Source organism: Hyperolius riggenbachi, chromosome 11 (genome assembly GCF_040937935.1).
Source record: "Hyperolius riggenbachi isolate aHypRig1 chromosome 11, aHypRig1.pri, whole genome shotgun sequence".
Lineage (NCBI taxonomy): Eukaryota > Metazoa > Chordata > Amphibia > Anura > Hyperoliidae > Hyperolius > Hyperolius riggenbachi.
The window spans coordinates 199360747-199379479 of record NC_090656.1 but is presented as its reverse complement, the minus strand read 5'-3'; the positions used below and the strand labels follow the sequence as shown (position 1 = coordinate 199379479).

The 18733-nt window shown below is 44.5% G+C and overlaps 1 protein-coding gene across 1 annotated transcript in view; it reads left to right on the top strand.

Annotated features, from left to right (window-relative positions):
• The window catches only part of SWAP70 (switching B cell complex subunit SWAP70), a 124654-nt gene that overhangs the window by 86201 nt on the left and 19720 nt on the right, over positions 1–18733 (top strand). The window contains exons 6-9 of the mRNA XM_068260998.1: positions 1791–1899; positions 3231–3412; positions 5297–5404; positions 18364–18530. Of these exons, the coding sequence (XP_068117099.1) occupies positions 1791–1899; positions 3231–3412; positions 5297–5404; positions 18364–18530 (566 nt within the window). The remainder of the gene's footprint in view (positions 1–1790; positions 1900–3230; positions 3413–5296; positions 5405–18363; positions 18531–18733) is intronic.

The following is an 18733-nucleotide window of genomic DNA, read 5'->3' as shown; positions in this document are numbered from 1 at the left end:
TACAAAGGCCAGAGAGTGATGGTTGTGTTTTGGAAGGGGATTTTGGAGAAGGAGTGAGGCAGGTGAAAAATCTTGTCTCCATGAACGTGAGGGAAGGGGGGGGGGGGGGGGGGGGATGGGGTAGATTCTAAAGAAGGACAGAAGAGTGTTCAGAGTGAAGATTGCAGTTAGGGTGGTATGTGGAAACTAGTGAGGAGACGTACAGGGGAAAGAGATTGCGGAGACCTTTGTAGGTTAGAGGTAAGGTTTGAAATGGGTCCTCAGGTTAATTGGCAGCCAATGAAGAGATTTACAGAGAGGAGCAGCAGAGGAGGAGCGAGAAGAAAGATGAATGAGTTGAGCAGCCAGGTTCAATACAGATTGGAGGAGTGTCAGTCGTTTAGTTGGTAGTCCACAAAATTAGTATATTACAGTAGTCCAAACTAAATATTAAAAGAAATGTACCAACATTCTAGTAATGTCCTGAGTGAAAAAAGGACGGATGCGAGATATGTTTTGGAGCTGGAGCTCACAGGAGCTGGTTAGATAGTGAATGTAAAGAATACATCAGAGAGAAGAATCAATAAATGAGAGAGCGAGGAATCAGATATTATCCCTAAGCAGTGCTGCTGTATCTGGTACCAAGACAGGAGATCCTTGAAATCCTTTAAGTTATGAGTTGGGGCCTCCATAGATTGCAACTGTTTTTTAGCTTTAGCTTATCTCACAGATGCTAAAACAAACGTCCAAAGATATAGTCTTGTCTCTAAATGGTACTTTATAGAAGTATATAATTCTTACCTCCATAAAAGAACAAACCACATAGGTAAATATAACGGTTTAATGATGCACAATGTGTCAACACGTTTCACGGGTGCCAGCCCGCTTCCTCAGGTCAATAACAAGTGCCTAAGTGTGTAGCAGTCACGGTGTAATACTTTGGGCGCCCACACCCATGACTGCTGCAAACTTAGGCACTTGTTATTGACCTGAGAAAGCGGGCTAGCACCCGTAAAATGCATTGTCTTATTGTGCATCTTAAAACTGTTATATGTGGTTTGTCCTTTTATGGAGGTAAGAATTACCTACTCGTATACAGTACCATTTAGAGATTAGAATATATTTTTGGCCGCCTCCAATAGTTTGTTTTATCAGTAGTTCTACCCTTCGGGAGTTGAGTATTGGACACCCTGTGTCACAATAACCCAAGTAGAGCAACTGACCAGTACCTGCACAGCAGACCTGGACTACCGAGCAGGAACGGTAATTTTCCCATAGGCTCTGTGGTGGTTGCAGGAGTGCAACCCACCCTTGTGAGTATAAATTACTACATTATCTTCGGCCATATATCTTAACAATATTGCACCATTGGGCTCCTGGTCTCTCTCATTGCAGAATCTTGGCACTTGGAAGTTCAACCACCAAGAGCCATCTTGAATCTTATCTCTCACAGATGCTCAGTTTGGCTTGGTTGTGGGGAATTTTGATTGAGAATGAAACTTGGTTCACGTAAGACACATTTTAAACATTGGGTCCATTCTGCATCCATCTGTTGACTGCTGCCTGTTTTTCACTATATGTTGCAATAAATTGCAATGGAGCCTTCATACTGATCACTGTAGAGGTTTGTTTGTAGCAGTTTACTGGGGAAGGGGAGATTCACTTGAAATCTGGTTCCTTAGGTTGGAAACTAGGTTTGAGTTGGATTCATTTTTCAGCATCCCCTCACCTGGCAGCTTAAGTGGAAGTGTTCTCTGGTCATTTATGGTCCTTCAGCTGGTAAACGTGGTCCTTCTGTTGGTCTCTTTCAGTCTTTGACAGACAAAGATGGGAAGAAGTGTCTGTTCCTTGTGAAATGTGTGGAGAAAAGCTACGAGATCAGTGCGTCTGATAAGAAAAAGAGACAGGAGTGGATACAGGGTGAGTTCCAAAGGATTTGCACGTGAAAAATAGGATAGTTTAAAGAGGAACTCCAGTGAAAATAATGTAATAAAAAAGAGCTTCATTTTTACAATAATTATGTATAAATGATTTAGTCACTGTTTGCTCATTGTAAAATCTTTTCTCTCCCTGATTTACATTCTGACATGTATCCCATGATGACATGTTTACTGCTGGCAGGTGATGTCAGTGGAAGAAGATACTACTTGCTTTTTTTTTGGCAACAGCCTGCTATTTCCCACAATGCAACAAGGCTCCCACAGTGTGATGTCAGAACCATGGTCCTGACATCACACGGAGAGGGGTTTCTCCACAATATCAGCCATACAGAGACCCCTGATGGTCCGCACGAGAAAAGGAATAGATTTCTCGTGGGAAAGGGGTTATCAGCTAATGATTAGGATGAAGTTCAATTCTTGGTTATGGTTTCTCTTTAAGTTAGACACCTTTCTGCGTTCTACAGGAGGTTCCTTCTTTTTTAAAGGATACATTAGTCCGTAATGTATTCAGTAATTGACACCCTGTGTGGGTGTGGGGAGGTGCGCATAGACTTCCACAGAAGTATGCGCGCACTCCCGCGGTAAGACGTAGCCGGTGCGCATGCATTTGCCCCTGACATACTATGCGCACATGCGCAGTATGTCCGCTTGGGCAGTTGGTGACCGCGAGCACTGGCTATATCTTCCCGCTGGAGTGCTCACATACTCCTGCGGACATACTGCGCCTGTGCCAACCTCCCCGACCAGGGATTTGGAACGGGGCCGATTACAAATGAACGAAGATAGACGCCAGGTCACGGGAGGTGCTCTAAGCCTATGCTCACCTCCCCACATACACACAGGGCGTCAATTACCGAATACATTAAGGGCTAAGGTATCCTTTAAGCTATGTACACACCCTAGATTGAAATCACCTGAGGCAGGCAATATAGATAGATAGATTGTGTGTGCATCTGGGTGTGTGCACAGTTGACACCCGACGTTGTGTAAAAGATCAGGTATGCCAGATCTTTAGCCACCACTGATGTCCAACTAGCTGCTGGATGCATTGTTCACACCACTCCCCCCCCCCCCCCCCCCCCCCCGCCACCTTCAGAGAGCTATTCTGTCATGTACTGCTTGTTGTCCCTTTACCTTCATAGCAACAGACGTGTTCTTAATGAACTAGGACAAGTTCATTTACCCATTTCCTAGATAATTGAAGATACTTGTTTAATGAGAAATGTCTCAAAATGAGGAAAACAGCTTTGAATGGCAGGTTGAATTTCTGGATTTCTTCTGGTTTTATTTATGAACTCTGTCTCTGGGCAGCAATCCAGACAGTGGTGAACCTGAGGAAGATGGGGATCCCGTCTCCACACAGAGATGCCAGGCAGAAGCGGAAGGCTCTAAGGCAGAAGCTACAGGCAGAGCAGGAGGAACTTCACAGGAAGATGAAGGATCTTCAGATGTCCAATGAGACGAAGCAGCAAGAGCTGGAGCTACTGAGGATGGTGAGAGCAAAGGATTCTGGGTAGCATGACATGGAATGGAAAAGATGTGGGAGGTAATTGTTCACTAAAGATATGATGCGGCAAGATGGCTCTGTATAGAAGAGCAAAGCTTCATCTTCAGTAACCAAGGCTAGAGGATATACATCAGGCTTTGGAGGTTACACCTATAGGTTTGAGGAAGGGAATGAATTGGACGGAATTAAAAAAAATGTGGAATAGGGGTTTAATTACGTATTTTTTGCATTTGTAAACACAGACTGTGGCAGTCCTTAAAGGAGAACTGTATAGAGAGGTGTATGGAGGCTGCCATATTTATTTCCATTTAAGCAATACCAGTTACCTAGCTATCCTGCTGATCCTCTGCCTCTAATACTTTCAGCCATAGACCCTGAACAAGCATGCAGCAGATCGGGTGTTTCTGACAATGCTGACAGATATGACAAGATTAGCTGCATGCTTGTTTCTGGTGTGATTCAGCCACTACTTCAGCCAAGTAGATCAGCTGGGCTGCCAAGCATCTGGTATTGCTTAAAAGGAAATAAATATGGCAGCCTCCATATACCTCTTACTACAGTTCTCATTTAAAGGGATTTTGTGGAGGGAGTTAAAAAGACAAAATCCGACACTTACCTGGGGTTTCTATTGGCCCCTGCAGCTGTCATGTCCCACTCCGTCCTCCTCCGACCCTCTTTTCCCTGCCGCCGGTCCCGGTCTAATTCGTCATGTAAATAAATAAATCTTCTAATGAGCTGTTCTGAACTCAGTGTGTGCTTGAAGCACAAAGAGCTTCTCAGAGAGTGTTTTCAGTTGTTTACACACAAATGTAACAACATTCGAATGTAAACAAAGATACTGTTATCTCCAGTCTGGATGCAGATTTGAAGCTGAATAGCAGTAAAAAGTGCTGTGTTTAAACATTTCAGTGATGTTTTGCTACAAAAAAATGTCTGGGATAGTAGCTTTAAAGCTGTAATGAATCTTTTAGAGCAAAGTAGAAATGCTGACTTTCAGACCACTTTAAATTCTTGTGCACAGGTGTATTTTACTTTTTTTTCATCATAGTGCACCTTTAATTTCTCATGGAGCAGCAGGCTCTGGCCCTTAAAGACCAAAGCCTTTTAAAAAAAATTGTGATGACAGTGATTGTTTTTTTCCCCCCTGGAGTTAGAGGTCTTCCTTAACATTAATAGGGAGAGTATTATTACAACACACGGTGCCACACACCAGTGCATGATCACAAATGGAATGTGACGTGCATTGGAATGTGCACACCAGATGGCATTAAGGGAGCTGATCATGATCAGCTATTAGTAGCCGTTCGCCTACTAAATCAGCTAACATAGGATATAGTTAGACTAGCAGATCGGCTATTACTAGCCTACACGGTTATTACTCGCCTACTCAGCTACCTAAGTTTAGTCGTTTGGGCGCTAGAAAGGTTAATGTTAAGCACTGGGGGAAGTCAGTGTTAGACATTAGGAGGGGCGTTCAGGTTAGGCATTAGGAGGGAGGGTTACTGTTAGGCATTAGGTAGGGGGTTAGTGTAAGAGGGCTGAGTAAGTCTATAGTAAAATATCGGTCTTATTACATTACTGATATTTTAACTATCGGCTCCACCTGGCATCCAGTAGAATGGGCAGCACCAATAAACGTACTCTACAAAACAACCTAAGCAATCCCACAAGTGGGGCAGCACCACATGGAGAGACGCAGACAGACCACCAAAAGACTGATACTATTACCTGTAATAGTTTTTTTTTTTTGGCCTCACCCATCCCCCTCTAGGATGCAGGCATCGCTTCCTGCGACCCCACTACACACTATCTTTCCCCTCTTGCAGATTGCAGTGGGTGTGAATATCACATCTGTATACTCTTTTTCCAGCAATTGGAGGATGCCGCTTCCCGAGCCGTGCAGGAGGAGAAGAAGCGTCATGAGGATCACATGGAGCTGCAGGACCGCTTCAGAGAGGAGCTGGAGCAGCAACAAGAGGTAATAATCAAAGGGAACATGGGCAAATAGCCAATTGTGCAAAGACTCCGCCTGATGGGTGCTCCCCCGACTGCAAATAGCAGAATGGTTAAAGTTAACCAGAGACAAAGCACCCTCATGTATTTTACCATATATATCATTGGGAACATTAGAGAAAACACCTACCCTGCTCTCTGTTTCATTCTCACTGCTAAAAGTGGCTGTTATCAGCTGTGATAAGAATCCCCGACTGAGCATTCAGTCTGGCTTTGCCGGGAATGATTATAGCTGAGTCATTATAGCAGAGCCACAAGGGGGCAGGCTTGGGCTTGAAATAACACCAGAGAAGAAAGACTCAGCTATAATCATTCCGTAGTAAAGCCAGACTGAATGCTCAGTCGGGGATTCTTATCAGAGGTGATAACGGTCAGATTAAACCAGGGCTGTGGAGTCAGAGTCGTGGAGTCGGAGCAATTTTGGGTGCCTGGAGTCGGAGTCAGGAAAAAATGCACCGACTCCGACTCCTAATGCATTTGTAACTGTAATTAAAATAGAAAATATGATAAAATGTTCTATTTCTCAGATAATAGTCATTAAAAATAATGTATATATACAGTATATATACAGTAATAGCTGTGTTCAGCCCACAAAAATGAAATAAACCAATCTAAATGAGTTACTTGTGCTGCTTCAATAAAGCAGTCCCCGAATTTTTAAAGTCAGATATACATATTGTTATAAACTGTTATAAATCACCTTTTGCTCCGGCACCAGCAACTCATCAGCAAGAGTTGCAAACACGACTCATCACAGCAAGCAGGTGATAGACTTTCTCAGGCTTCTTCAAAGTTTGATGGAGTTTATTAAGTACACAACTATACAGATACAGTTCATCATATCCTGGCCAAGCAAAGTTCCATGTTGCGTTACAGCGGCGTGATTACCTTCCTTCTGAGGGCAATCAGGTCTCCTTATATCTATCCTACGTTACATCTTCTAGACTAACTATGTACAGCATACATTATATCAGATTACATAAGGAAAGGAAATAATTAGGTGTTCCAGTCAGCATATAGAGAGCAGGAAAGTAGGAATCAGAGAGGGCTCCGTCAGCCCACCCGGCTCTTTAATACCGACTAGGAAAGAGTTAAATGTGACCTCATCTTAGCCATCCCCCAGACCTGGCTATTGGCTTCGACCCCTCGTGGTGTCCTAATACTCACCTACTCGATTAATATTTAATGACCACTTTTCACTTACTTACAGGAATGTGGTATTTGTAAATATGGCCTATGTTGATTGTTTTCGTAGTCCGTTTGTCTGGGGCAGTGTAGGCCTGTGGCCTTCCTTCAGGAACATGTTCTCAGTATTTGCTTGTTATTCATCTGTTTCAAGCAGACACTGAGATGCTTCTGCCTGCATCACAAGAAACTCTATTTATTTTAAAGGTATACTCTGCGGACAAGCCTTTTACCTAAACTCAGTCCAAATAACTGAGGCCTACTTAAATTATAACAATCCCCCCTAAATGGCTTGATCCACAGATCCCAGCTTCTGAACCCAACAGTACCTGGTTTCTTTTCTTTATGTTTCACTTTTCGATGTTCGTGCTCACACAACTTCTCTGCTCTAGGCGGTTATCCCTGGGAGAGAGGGCAAGACCTCTTGGTCTTCCTGTAACCAGGCTCTCTAGGGAGGCCCTACTTCTAAGTCCCTCTATACCACATGCTCAGCATTTGCGTCACTTGCGTATCACTCACAAACCTGCATGACCACAGAAAAGTGAAACTCGTTTGTTTGTTACACAACGGAGGAGTGCCAGGTGCCTTCTAAAAGAGCGCCTTTATACAATCAGCTCCATCACCGGTACTACTACACCTATACCCATAACCCTGTGTATCCCTTAATTTGGAAATATTGGTTCATGAGATTGTTTATGAGGCACCAATCTCTTGACCATGTTAATTTGTTTTGCGTAATTTAACACACAACCTCACCTGGATAACGATGCCCAAAGTTGTCATCCCCATCCAGACGACCAGTGGGTTTAGGAAGAACTTTTGAACTGCAGAGCCGAGTTTCCCTGGAACATCGTCGGAAACCTTTTCCACCAGGTCAGACTGGAACTCACCTGCTTATTTTTGTGTTCTACCTCGTTAAGATCACCTGTATCATGGTGAAATCTTACCTCTAACTTAGTGTTCTGTTTGTTTAACCGTTGTAACAAAGTGTGGTCGTCTTGGGTCAAAACCTGTTCCCCTTTGTCCCATGTCGTGCTATCTTTCAGGATGGGAACTTCCCGTGAAAATTTGAACTTTAGAGTTCTCTTAACAATTTGAGGAATAACGTCATCAAACTTGGACGACTCGACCCATATGGGATCTCCGCTCGCACAATATGTTCCCCTTGAAAAATCAACCATATCGGAACAATTATGAAAATGTACCTTGACTGTGTCCTTAGACATTATGTTAAAAAAACAAACCTTTCCTTCAGCCACCGGAACTATCGGTTTGGCTTCAGGGCGGATCTTTTGAATGGTAGCCTTGCATTCTGTGTTATTGAGCCAGCAGGCTTCTTCACTAAATTTGACTTGCCCCAGCAAACACAGGTACTTCTGTGAGAGTTGCCCGTATGAGGGCAACTCTACTTGTTTCACCTCCCCGTCTAGCACCAAAAAATGTTGACCTTTCAGGTCATGGTGTAAGACATGTGTTGAGGTGGGAACTAAGGAAGTGGCGGTGCCTAAAGAAGTGTTGCACCCTTTCCATTTGTTCACTCAAACATCTCGAAGCTTCCATGCAAAAGATCCTTCTCCAGAAAAATCGATATACCTCCCCTTGTCCAATCACAGTTGTACAGGATCTTTTAGCATCTACCTGACAAAATATGTCCCCAACTGTCCTGATTGGACCTCTTCCCCCCTTATGTCCTGAGGCACAATATGTACCTGAGGTCGGGAAGACTGTACTCTCTGCAATCTTTCAATTAAGAGTACCTCTTCACTTACCCAACTAGCATGAGGATAAGTGGCTGCATATGGACTGTGTAATATTGTCCCCTGTTGTGACCCGTGTAGTGAGAATGGGGTTCCCCGTGTTGGCTTTCCCTCCCCCGAGATCGCTCTCCCCACCCTCTTTGTCACCTGGAAATGTGGCTGGATCTCGATTTTTACTTCTTGTTTCGAGAACCACAAACCCTCGGCTTTCCCGCCTCTACGTGTGTATAGTTGTTTCGGAGACACCCTCCCTTGGAACCCCAGAGTGTGATGTTGTCCCCTGCGTCTCTCCCGTAGGAGAATTGACGCCTCCTGCTCGTTCCTCTCCAATCTGGAACCATCTCACTCTGTATAACCAAAACAAGGTACCCCCGAATCACACACTTCACCTTTTTCATGTACCCATTGTACTGCACTGTACCTTTTACCAAAACTTTTGATTGGTGCATCGATTCTGGGAGTCTGTCATTCAATAGCAGATTTACACTGCCGTTCAATTCAAACTTTCAGCACACCTGACCCTTCAGACCTTTCACCCACATTGTGCTATGAAATTTGTTTGCACCTGGCACTTGTGTTCTCATTAACCCCTTATTATACATGAGAATGTCCTCTCTTCGTTCTCCTAGGACGAAATGGCAGCCTAGGATCACCATCAGCAGGGTACTCTTCATTATAAAAGCACCTCCTTGGGACAGAAAAACATTAGCAATTTGCATTATGCTTTGCTCAGCAGTCAGTTTTTTTAGTCTCTTTCCTATCTCAGGAATCTCGTTTTTTAGTCTCTTTCCAATCTCAGGAATCTCGCTGTTCTCCAAACTCAGATTGGCATCTGGAACCTCTCGCTTATCTGACTGACATCTCCATCTTTGCTGCCAGCACTGCAGCTGTCTCGATCCCATATTGCCAAGCTCCTGAAATCGAAATACAAACAAATCAATTCTTATTAATGATTTAGGTTTCGCCCTGCGGCTTGTACTCTGTATACTTTAAATTGATCAATATATATACCGTAATTGATCTCGTTGCTTTATTGTACTCATGAACTCTGTTTACTCTTTTTGGTAGATTGGAGTTAAACTTCTCTCCCCTACCTCAGTACTCTCCTAAGTACTTACCTGTTTAAAATATGCTCCCGCGGACTTCACCGTTGGAAGCTCTCACCTCATTGCAAGCTCTCACCACACCCCCCCTTCTGTACATACGCGGCCGTCGCATGCACAGATTACGGATGTCACACACCTGTTGCTGCTTGGCAGGTGAGCCCGCAATGCTCTTACTCATTTTTGCATTGACTTACCTAGAACTTCATTGCGATACCAGCTCTGCTAGAAGTCCTGTGTGTTGTACCCTCTGACCACTGTTTGCCGTGCCACTACTCCCAGACTACAAAAAAAATGGCTGCCTCCCAGTAGGAAGGAGCACTTTGCACTTAAACTACACGGTGCAGGGCTAAGCATTCCAGCGTCAAATGCCTGTATGCAGATCCTTGAATGCCCACTTGGTAGGTAGTCATATGGCAAACACTGTACTGATACACTGTTCCTCTGTAAATGGCAATTCTTTCATCTTTATAATTGCCCCATGAAATGCTGTCAGTTCTTGTTCTTTGTGCTACACTTGGTAGGAGCTGGAAAAAAAAAATGTGACCAATCAGTGGACGAAAAAACACACAAACAGCCCCAGCCCAGCATTGACCTCTTAATCAAGCTCTGGCCCTGTCCACGAAAAAAAATGGAAAAAAATGTTACCGCTCTGCAGCCGCAGCGACGGATACCTGGATTGGTTAAGTCCCTTTTTCTTCCAACTCCGGCACCCCCTGATGCACTGTCCCCCCTTTATTCTCTTGGGAACTCATGCTGCATCACCCGTTAAGGTGCCTCACTTAAAGGAATAATCCCATAAGCAACCCACTACAGATACTTTCCTGATCTGCGCTGCACTTGCAAATCACTCCCTGGGAAATATCTGACTTCTACGTGTCTCCATGCCCCTAGCTGGGAAACACTTCCTATCCGTGACCATGCTAGTCTCACAGCAACTGCTTGGTGCACATATTCTGGCATTCCTTTCCCTGGACCCAGGCTCTGGGGAAATACTCCGGGATCCGAGATACTCAGTAGAATGTCTCATTATCTTCTACCCTCCCTTCCTCTCAGCTGCTCTGCCCTGCTCTGCGAGCGCAGCCTGACGTGACGTGGATCCCCCAGCCCCTCCTCCCCCCCCTGCCATGACGTGTGGGGGCCATGAACATGTACAACTCCAAATACAAGAAAGATAATGCAATATAACAACGTAAACCATACGTGCCTGTGGTCCCGGACTTCTTACGCCTGCCAATTCGATTAGCCTTTGCAACTTTCCCACGAAACTGGTTGGACCCCCGGAACTTCTGAGCGTAATCCGTCTGTCCCCACACTGGCTCAGTGGATCGGCATCTCCCCTGCGGCAGTTGCGAGCCGGCCTCGGAGCGTTCCTACACCTCCCGATCCTGTTTAGGCTTTTAACTGCATGTTCACCTGCAGCTTAAGTTTAACGTCCAAGAGTTTCGCCGCTGATTTCCTCGAATTGCAGCCCGTGTGCTGGCTCACGCACACCACTTATCAGCTTGATAAGCTTTCCAGTCCGCGTCTACTCCGCTTGTTTCGCTGTGGAATGTCTTGAAAACTTCGGCCCCCGGCCCCTGTCTGCCTGTTTTGCTAGACAGTGAAGGGTTTTTCAGCACCACTGTTATAAACTGTTATAAATCACCTTTTGCTCCGGCACCAGCAACTCATCAGCAAGAGTTGCAAACACGACTCATCACAGCAAGCAGGAGATAGACTTTCTCAGGCTTCTTCAAAGTTTGATGGAGTTTATTAAGTACACAACTATACAGATACAGTTCATCATATCCTGGCCAAGCAAAGTTCCATGTTGCGTTACAGCGGCGTGATTACCTTCCTTCTGAGGGCAATCAGGTCTCCTTATATCTATCTTACGTTACATCTTCTAGACTACCTATGTACAGCATACATTATATCAGATTACATAAAGAAAGGAAAATAATTAGGTGTTCCAGTCAGCATATAGAGAGCAGGAAATTAGGAATCAGAGTGAGCTCCGTCAGCCCACCCGGCTCTTTAATACCGACTAGGAAAGAGTTAAATGTGACCTCATCTTAGCCATCCCCCAGACCTGGCTATTGGCTTCGACCCCTCGTGGTGTCCTAATACACACCTACTCGATTAATATTTAATGACCACTTTTCACTTACAGGAATGTGGTATTTGTAAATATGGCCTATGTTGATTGTTCTCGTAGTCCATTTGTCTTGGGCAGTGTAGGCCTGTGGCCTTCCATCAGGAACATGTTCTCAGTATTTGCTTGTTATTCATCTGTTTCAAGCAGACCCTGAGATGCTTCTGCCTACTGTGACGTATGCGCAGTCACCCACCAATTCCTGTTCCCTTTGCTGCAGTTTACCATAAAGCCTCAGACCCTGAGGGAATCCTGAACAGTCAGAACTGCAGGCAAAGTAACCTTTTGGATTGGTTGGTGAGTCCACACACAGTCCAATTTCGATTGTATATACAATCGAGACAATCTGTGCTCTCATATAGAGGCCAGGTCGCTGCCACCAATCCGCAATAAAAGCGTGCGAATGCGCTAATTCTAACTCTAGCTAAATCCTGTAGGAAAAAGGGTTAATTTAACAACCTTTCTAGAGATAGCAAAACTAACAATATTTTATATCACACAGTTATGGTAACATGTCTCTCTGAAGATGTGAATTCTTTTCGTGTCCTTTGCGGTAAGTCCCACAGAAGATATGTACTCCAATTCTGGAAAGTTCTGCGGAATAGGTATTAATCCTTTTATCATCCAGCCCAAATCCGTGATGGTACAGGATGGCTGGGCAAAAGACTCCCCTCTCTGTCCAGCATTGTTGGTTTTAACTCTTCCTCTGCCAGAGGGCGGAGTTGTAAAAGGAGATGGGTGTTGTATACCTTCTCCCGCCCTTTGTTATGACAAGCAGAAAGAATAGGAAATAACTGGAATGATCATAGCTCGGCAACAGCCGACCAAAACCTGCAGCGAGTGACACGGGCGCGCTTCTAGCGTTCTCTGTGTCACACAGATACCAAACATGTGCATCTTGGGGTATCCCGAGGCAAATCACACTGTTGCTTGTTTTCGGATAATGGTAGGAACGTTCTGATTGGTTCTACCACACACAAATCATTACTAATTATGGTCTGCTCATTTTGTAATGGCTAGCCTCGACAGAAAACTGATTAATTTAGTAAAATGTCTGAATGACTTATTCCTTCATATCCAGGTAAATTAAAAGTCATTCTCTCTAACTCCCCTCAGGCTAGATGCAGGAATGTGAATGGGTCCTAATGAGTTTACGACCCGGCCTGTTTGTCCAGGCCTAGCTAGTATCACTTTTGAAGAAGATTTGTGTGCTATGTGAATGGCTCTGGTTTTAGGGTTTTATTGGGGATCTTCAAGAAGTGTAAACAAGCACTCACATTCCCCCAGTGCAGGGGTAGTGAGATGGAAAAACACTCATTTTCTAAAAACAGGCTAATGAATTTAAAGGGGCTCTCCAGATCATAGTTTGAGCGCATTTACATGCGCTTGCCGCAATGGCGTTCGCGAAATCGTGACACCTACATCACAAGAAACTCTATTTATTTTAAAGGTATACTCTGCGGACAAGCCTTTTACCTAAACTCAGTCCAAATAACTGAGGCCTACTTAAATTATAACACATATCTGATTGTGACTGTACAGTATATATGATGTGTACACAGGAATCTCATATATATATATATATATATATATATATATATATATATATATATATATATATACGAAATAACATCTATGCTGTAAGTATAAAGCCTGATGTGTAGCCATGTCACTAATAGAGATGGTCAATGAGATGGAGATAATTCTGCATTGATGCTGGTTTATGCAAATGTATGCACTCTCTTTGCTCATGAAATCAAATAATTTGATATGATGTTAAAATTTGGTTTGGTGACTATGAATTAAAGGGTACCTGAGGCGAATTAAAAGAAAAGCTTTATACATACCTGGGGCTTCCTCCAGCCTCCTTCAGGCCATTCAGTCCCTCGCTGTCCTCCTCCGCCACCTGGATCTTCTGCTATGAGTCCAGGTAATTCAGCCAGTCAGAGCAGTCTGGCTACGTGCTGCTTCCACAGCCAGGAGCGTTCTGCACCTGCACAATAGTGCTGCGCAGGTGTAGTACGCTCCCGGCGGCGGAGTGTGTGCATGCACACTACACCAGACTGGCTCAAGTACCTGGACTCATAGCAGAAGATCCAGGTGGCGGAGGAGGACAGCAAGGGACTGATTAGCCTGAAGGGGGCTGGAGGAAGCCCCAGGTATGTATAAAACTTTAATTTCATCTGTCTCAGGTTTCCTTTGTTACACAGTAGTACTATACTCTACATATGCACTCCCCACAGAGCTGCAGGGAATCCACTGAGAATGTTGTGCACATTGAACATAGAGGTGTTGTCTATCACCCATAAACCTTGTTCAGATTGTGCATGAAGAATGTGTAATAGAGGAACAATCTCCTCATTCCCCTGCAGAGTACCTGCACATCATTCTTACATGTACCCACAGTTACATTGCCTAGGGCCTGATAGATGTTCTTTGTTCTGGTCTGTACCTTTTACAAGTACTCTTACCAAGGACTAGTTTTAGTCTAAAGGGAATAAATATAGTAGTGTACATATCCTTCTCACTTCAGTTGTCTTTCCTAAGCGTTGGCAGTTAAGAGACGAATTTCACGTACATACTGTTAATCAACAAAATTGTAATATGCAAATTAGAGGAGTCAGAGTCGAGGAGTCGGTGGAATCCTAAACTGAGGAGTCTGAGTCGGTGGATTTTTGGACCGACTCCACAGCCCTGGACAGAGAACAATGAAACAAAGAGCAGATTAGGTGTTTACTGTCATGTTCCCACTGATTTATAAGGTAAAATACATGAGGGTGCTGTGTCTCTGGTTCTCTTTAAGCCTTGTATACATGGTGGTTCTCGGTTGAGAATCTGGCAGGAATATAGTATGTGTGCAGCAGCCCCTGGTCCCCTCAATGCATCGGCAAGAGATCAAACTGGTGGGCCGTGACAGCCAAGTGCAGGCCGAAAGCACTGTTCTCCTACTACACCCCCTACATGCCACTCTGCACTCTCATGCACCACGCTGTCAGCACCCCCTCCCCTTCTATAGTAACAGAATGCTTCCTTAGCCTGGAGGCTAGTGACGTGTCTGTACAGAACTCAACGCCCAACTGTCACCGGAGGGATCGATTCTTCTAAAGGACACTCTGGGATGAGAGGTACACAGAAGCTATCTGTAAAGAGGACTGTGCACCTGGAATTATTTTTTTAAAACTAAGGTCTATGATAGAGAGTACTGTTGGGGGGCTTTGGGGTGGGAGCAATTACTTATGAAAGGGCTGCTGCTCCTCTGGCCATGGGAGCCACCATCTTCTCCATGGACTGACCACAGCTGTACCGCACGGTGAACTTTCTGTCAAAGTCTTCCTCTCACACCGGCTGCAATGCATGCTGGGAGATGTAGTCCATGGATGAGATGTTCTCGGCATGCATTACGGAGGGAGTGCATGCACAAATTCCCAGAGAAGTACATAATGTGGTACAACTGCGATCGTTCCGTGGGGAAAATGGCGGCCCCCATGGCCAGAGGAGCAACAACTCCTAGGTAAGTAATTACGCTTACTAACCTCCTCCCATCCTTCGCGGCACACTCTCTCAAGGACCTTCCAGGTGCACATTTTGGGTTAAAGATAAACTTCACTAATGGTAAAGTCTTATACACACCTACAAGGACAATCGCCCACATGGATCGGGCTCAATACTTCAAGTGACAGGGCGCCTCAGCTGAGTTTAGGCCAGTGTGTGTCAGTAGCTAAAAGAAACCCCTTTGGTTCAGCTGTATACATAGCAGGTACTAATGGCAAATTGTATTTCAGCTTGCTTAACTGTAATTATGTAATATACAATTTTTCCACAGGGCATAGACTTTGGTCAGGATCAGAGGAGCCCACTAAGCATAGATTTTTTTTTAAATTGTTATGCAGAGTGTTTATAGACTGGGGCTGGTTTACAGTAAATGCATTAGTTGCCACCTAGCCATGTCAATGCATCGGCAATGGTTAGGGCCAATGGAGCAGGTGTGTGTGAAGAACAGGCTGATCGCTAGCCGAGCGACTAGTGATGAGCACAAATTTCCCATACTCGTAATTTCACATTGTAATTCACGATGCAAAATCGTAATGGGAAATTTGGGGTAAAATCATAGTTACTTCAGTTTGTGAACATAATCAGAAGCCGTAATTTTCGTGTAATTTTCCCATAATTTTGTGCCGACTGTAGCTGTTCATAGCAAAGCCCCCATACGTGCTATTAACACCAACATTGCCATGTATGTTAAGGGAATAGTGGAAACATGACAAAAACATAATTTTTCAAAAAAACCTTGTAGTTTTCAGAAAATTAATTTTAAAAAAATGCAAAGTAAAAATGTTTTTTTGACTGTCAGTTTTCTGAGTTTAAAAAACATTTCTCTTTTGGTATTTTTTAAAATCGATAAAACAACATTTTCTTCCTACCCTTCTTAATATACGTAGTAAATTTGGTGACGATAGCACTTTGGTGACGATAGGCTTTGCTATTAACTATTAAATTATGAATGGATTACACAAATTCAATTGAATCAATACAAAATTGTAATTATGTATGGCCGTAATTGCGAAACTTCATGTAATGGTAATTATCAGATTGCAATAATCACTACGAGAGACTGAGTGTTGTTGGGGGCTGCTGGATTCTTGGCAAAGGTTGTTATTGGCCACCTTGCCTGAGTTTCAGCCGGGAGCACGGGAGCCGTGATGTAATCGTGATGTCATGTGCAGAGCTCTCCCGGCCGTGGTGGGGCGCCGCAGGGTGCGCGCAGCCAGACCGGCGCAGAGATGCCCGACTTCGGCGACCCGGAAGACGGTAGCAAAGGGCAATTAAGAGCATCAGAGGGGCAGGAAGGAGAACGGGAGCGGTGGGCATCAGGACAGCTCTCATACATGCCAGCTCCAAGTTTTCTCCTATATATTTCGGCTCTGGTATCCTTAACCGTTAACCCCACTCCTAACACTAACCCCCCTGCTAATGCCTAACACTAACCCTCCTCCGAATTCCTTACACTAACCTGCACCAAAAGCACTAACTGACTAGTAGCCAAAGTACTAACTGTCACAGGAGCCCTAGTGGTCAGACCGCAAATTGCCTTCCAATCGGTTTCAGCACACAGACCATGCAAGCTTTGGTCGCGATCTTTGCGCAGAAACCGACAGAAATTTGGGCAGCAGCCCGACCAGAAGGGAGCCTGTGGGGTTACGGAAATACAACTTACACACGATTTCAGGGTATAACTGCCACCACCACTGGTATGGGCCAGTGGACCCGACTGACTGACTAGTCCTGCGAATAAAAACGGTTAAACACACTCTATTCTGTCTAGATATCAACAATAGTAGTAGCGTCTCTCCAGAGACCTGGGATCAGTTCCTGTGTATGGCTGAAAAGCAGGGTAGCGGAACAGTGAATGACTTTGATAAAGTCTTTTATTCACGGCAATATAAATAATTAATATATACAGACAATTATTAAAATCAACAATTATTGAAACATTAATAGCCAGTATGAAAAATAAAAGAAAGGGAGAAAACATACTTCGTTCCTGGAAAGATGTCCTTTAGTGGGAAGAATCAAAGTTCCTTTGTTTCAGCTCAATTTAAAATCCAAGCAAAATGGAAAATGTCCTTTGTTTCAGTTCAGACAAGATGGCCGATCAAGATGGCCGCTAGCCATGTGTCCTCTGGCTAGCACCAGACATCTCTCATATAGATGGAATGTGGAGGACTGAGGGAGTGGTCCCTTGCAAACACTTTTGAACAATGCACACCTTTGGGTGGAGCCTCAAGTACAGCCCAGGGGTTGGACAGGGGCGGTGAGCTCCCTGGAGGGGTGCTCTATGCCCACCAAATATGACATTTGCCATATCTCGGCTTACGCTTTCTGCACACACATGACCATCACATATTCAGATTTCTCAGACTAGGCCAGTTCATATGATACCAAACTTGGGCATGTTTGCATGCCCGGTTAAAAAAAACAGTGGAATCCCCCGAGTTCTGGTTATGCCAGTGGCCCCAATTTAATATCACAATACTCACAAGATCCGGACCAGCAGAATGATATAAATTTCACATTTCTCACCTGAACGGTATTGCTTAAACATGCTCAAAATCCTAAACTCCATGCTTTCTTATTCTGTCTATATGGCTCCGGCCAGTCTGGGGGGAAAGCAGGTTTTGAATAGCCCCCTGCTGGGATTAGCTTCCTGAACACAAGGGTTTGTTCCTGCTCATTAGCATATCAAAAGAGCCATCCTGCAGTTAAGCTGATGCTATCTCTCTGCTGAGAAAAGACTGCAGGTGCTCCTACACAATCAATCCGGATATAGCACATCACTGGCAATCGGTGCAATAAACCGACTGCGTTTGCGTTCTCGTTTCTCACGGCTGTTCCGTGACACTAACCAGTCAGCTATAATAGCCTATTGGCTAATCAAACTAAATCCAATCGGCTGCTATCGAGCGCCCAACTCACCGCTTCACCCTATAACCTCTAATTACATTGGTGCCATAAACAACTGCTAAACTGAAATCACATTACTAGATAATGCAATTGCATAGGGTGGCATCTTCTGGCACACAGCTAACTTTCTGTTCAGTAATCTCATTGGGTTATTTTACTGCCAGCCTCTCTTTAGCCTCTCTTTGGCCAATGGCCATGTGGCAGGGCTAGTAGGCTGGTCACATACCACTAAACTGTTATCCATTCTCTCTTTACATCTCCATTGTTTCTATCTCCAAAGATTCGGCAGCAGATGGAGAAGGAAGTGGCACAGAAATCCTCAGAGCTGGAGCAGCATTTCAAGAGAGTGCAAGAGCTGGAGGAAATGTACCATCGCCTGCAGGAGGCGCTAGATGATGAGAAGCAAGCCCGACTAGAAGAGGAAAGTGCTCGACTCCTGCAGACAAGGTCAGGACACTGCAACCAGCAGTTCAGTCCAAACTGTATCTCCCTCTGTCCACAGATGGCTTTTCAGGGCTACAGTTGGTCTTTAAAGATAAACCTCAGAGATAAACAGATATACTGTACAATCCATAATATAATACTGATATGACAAGTCACCCAACAAGCATCCCTGTGTGGTGCGCATGTTTTGGCAGGTTGCCGTGGTG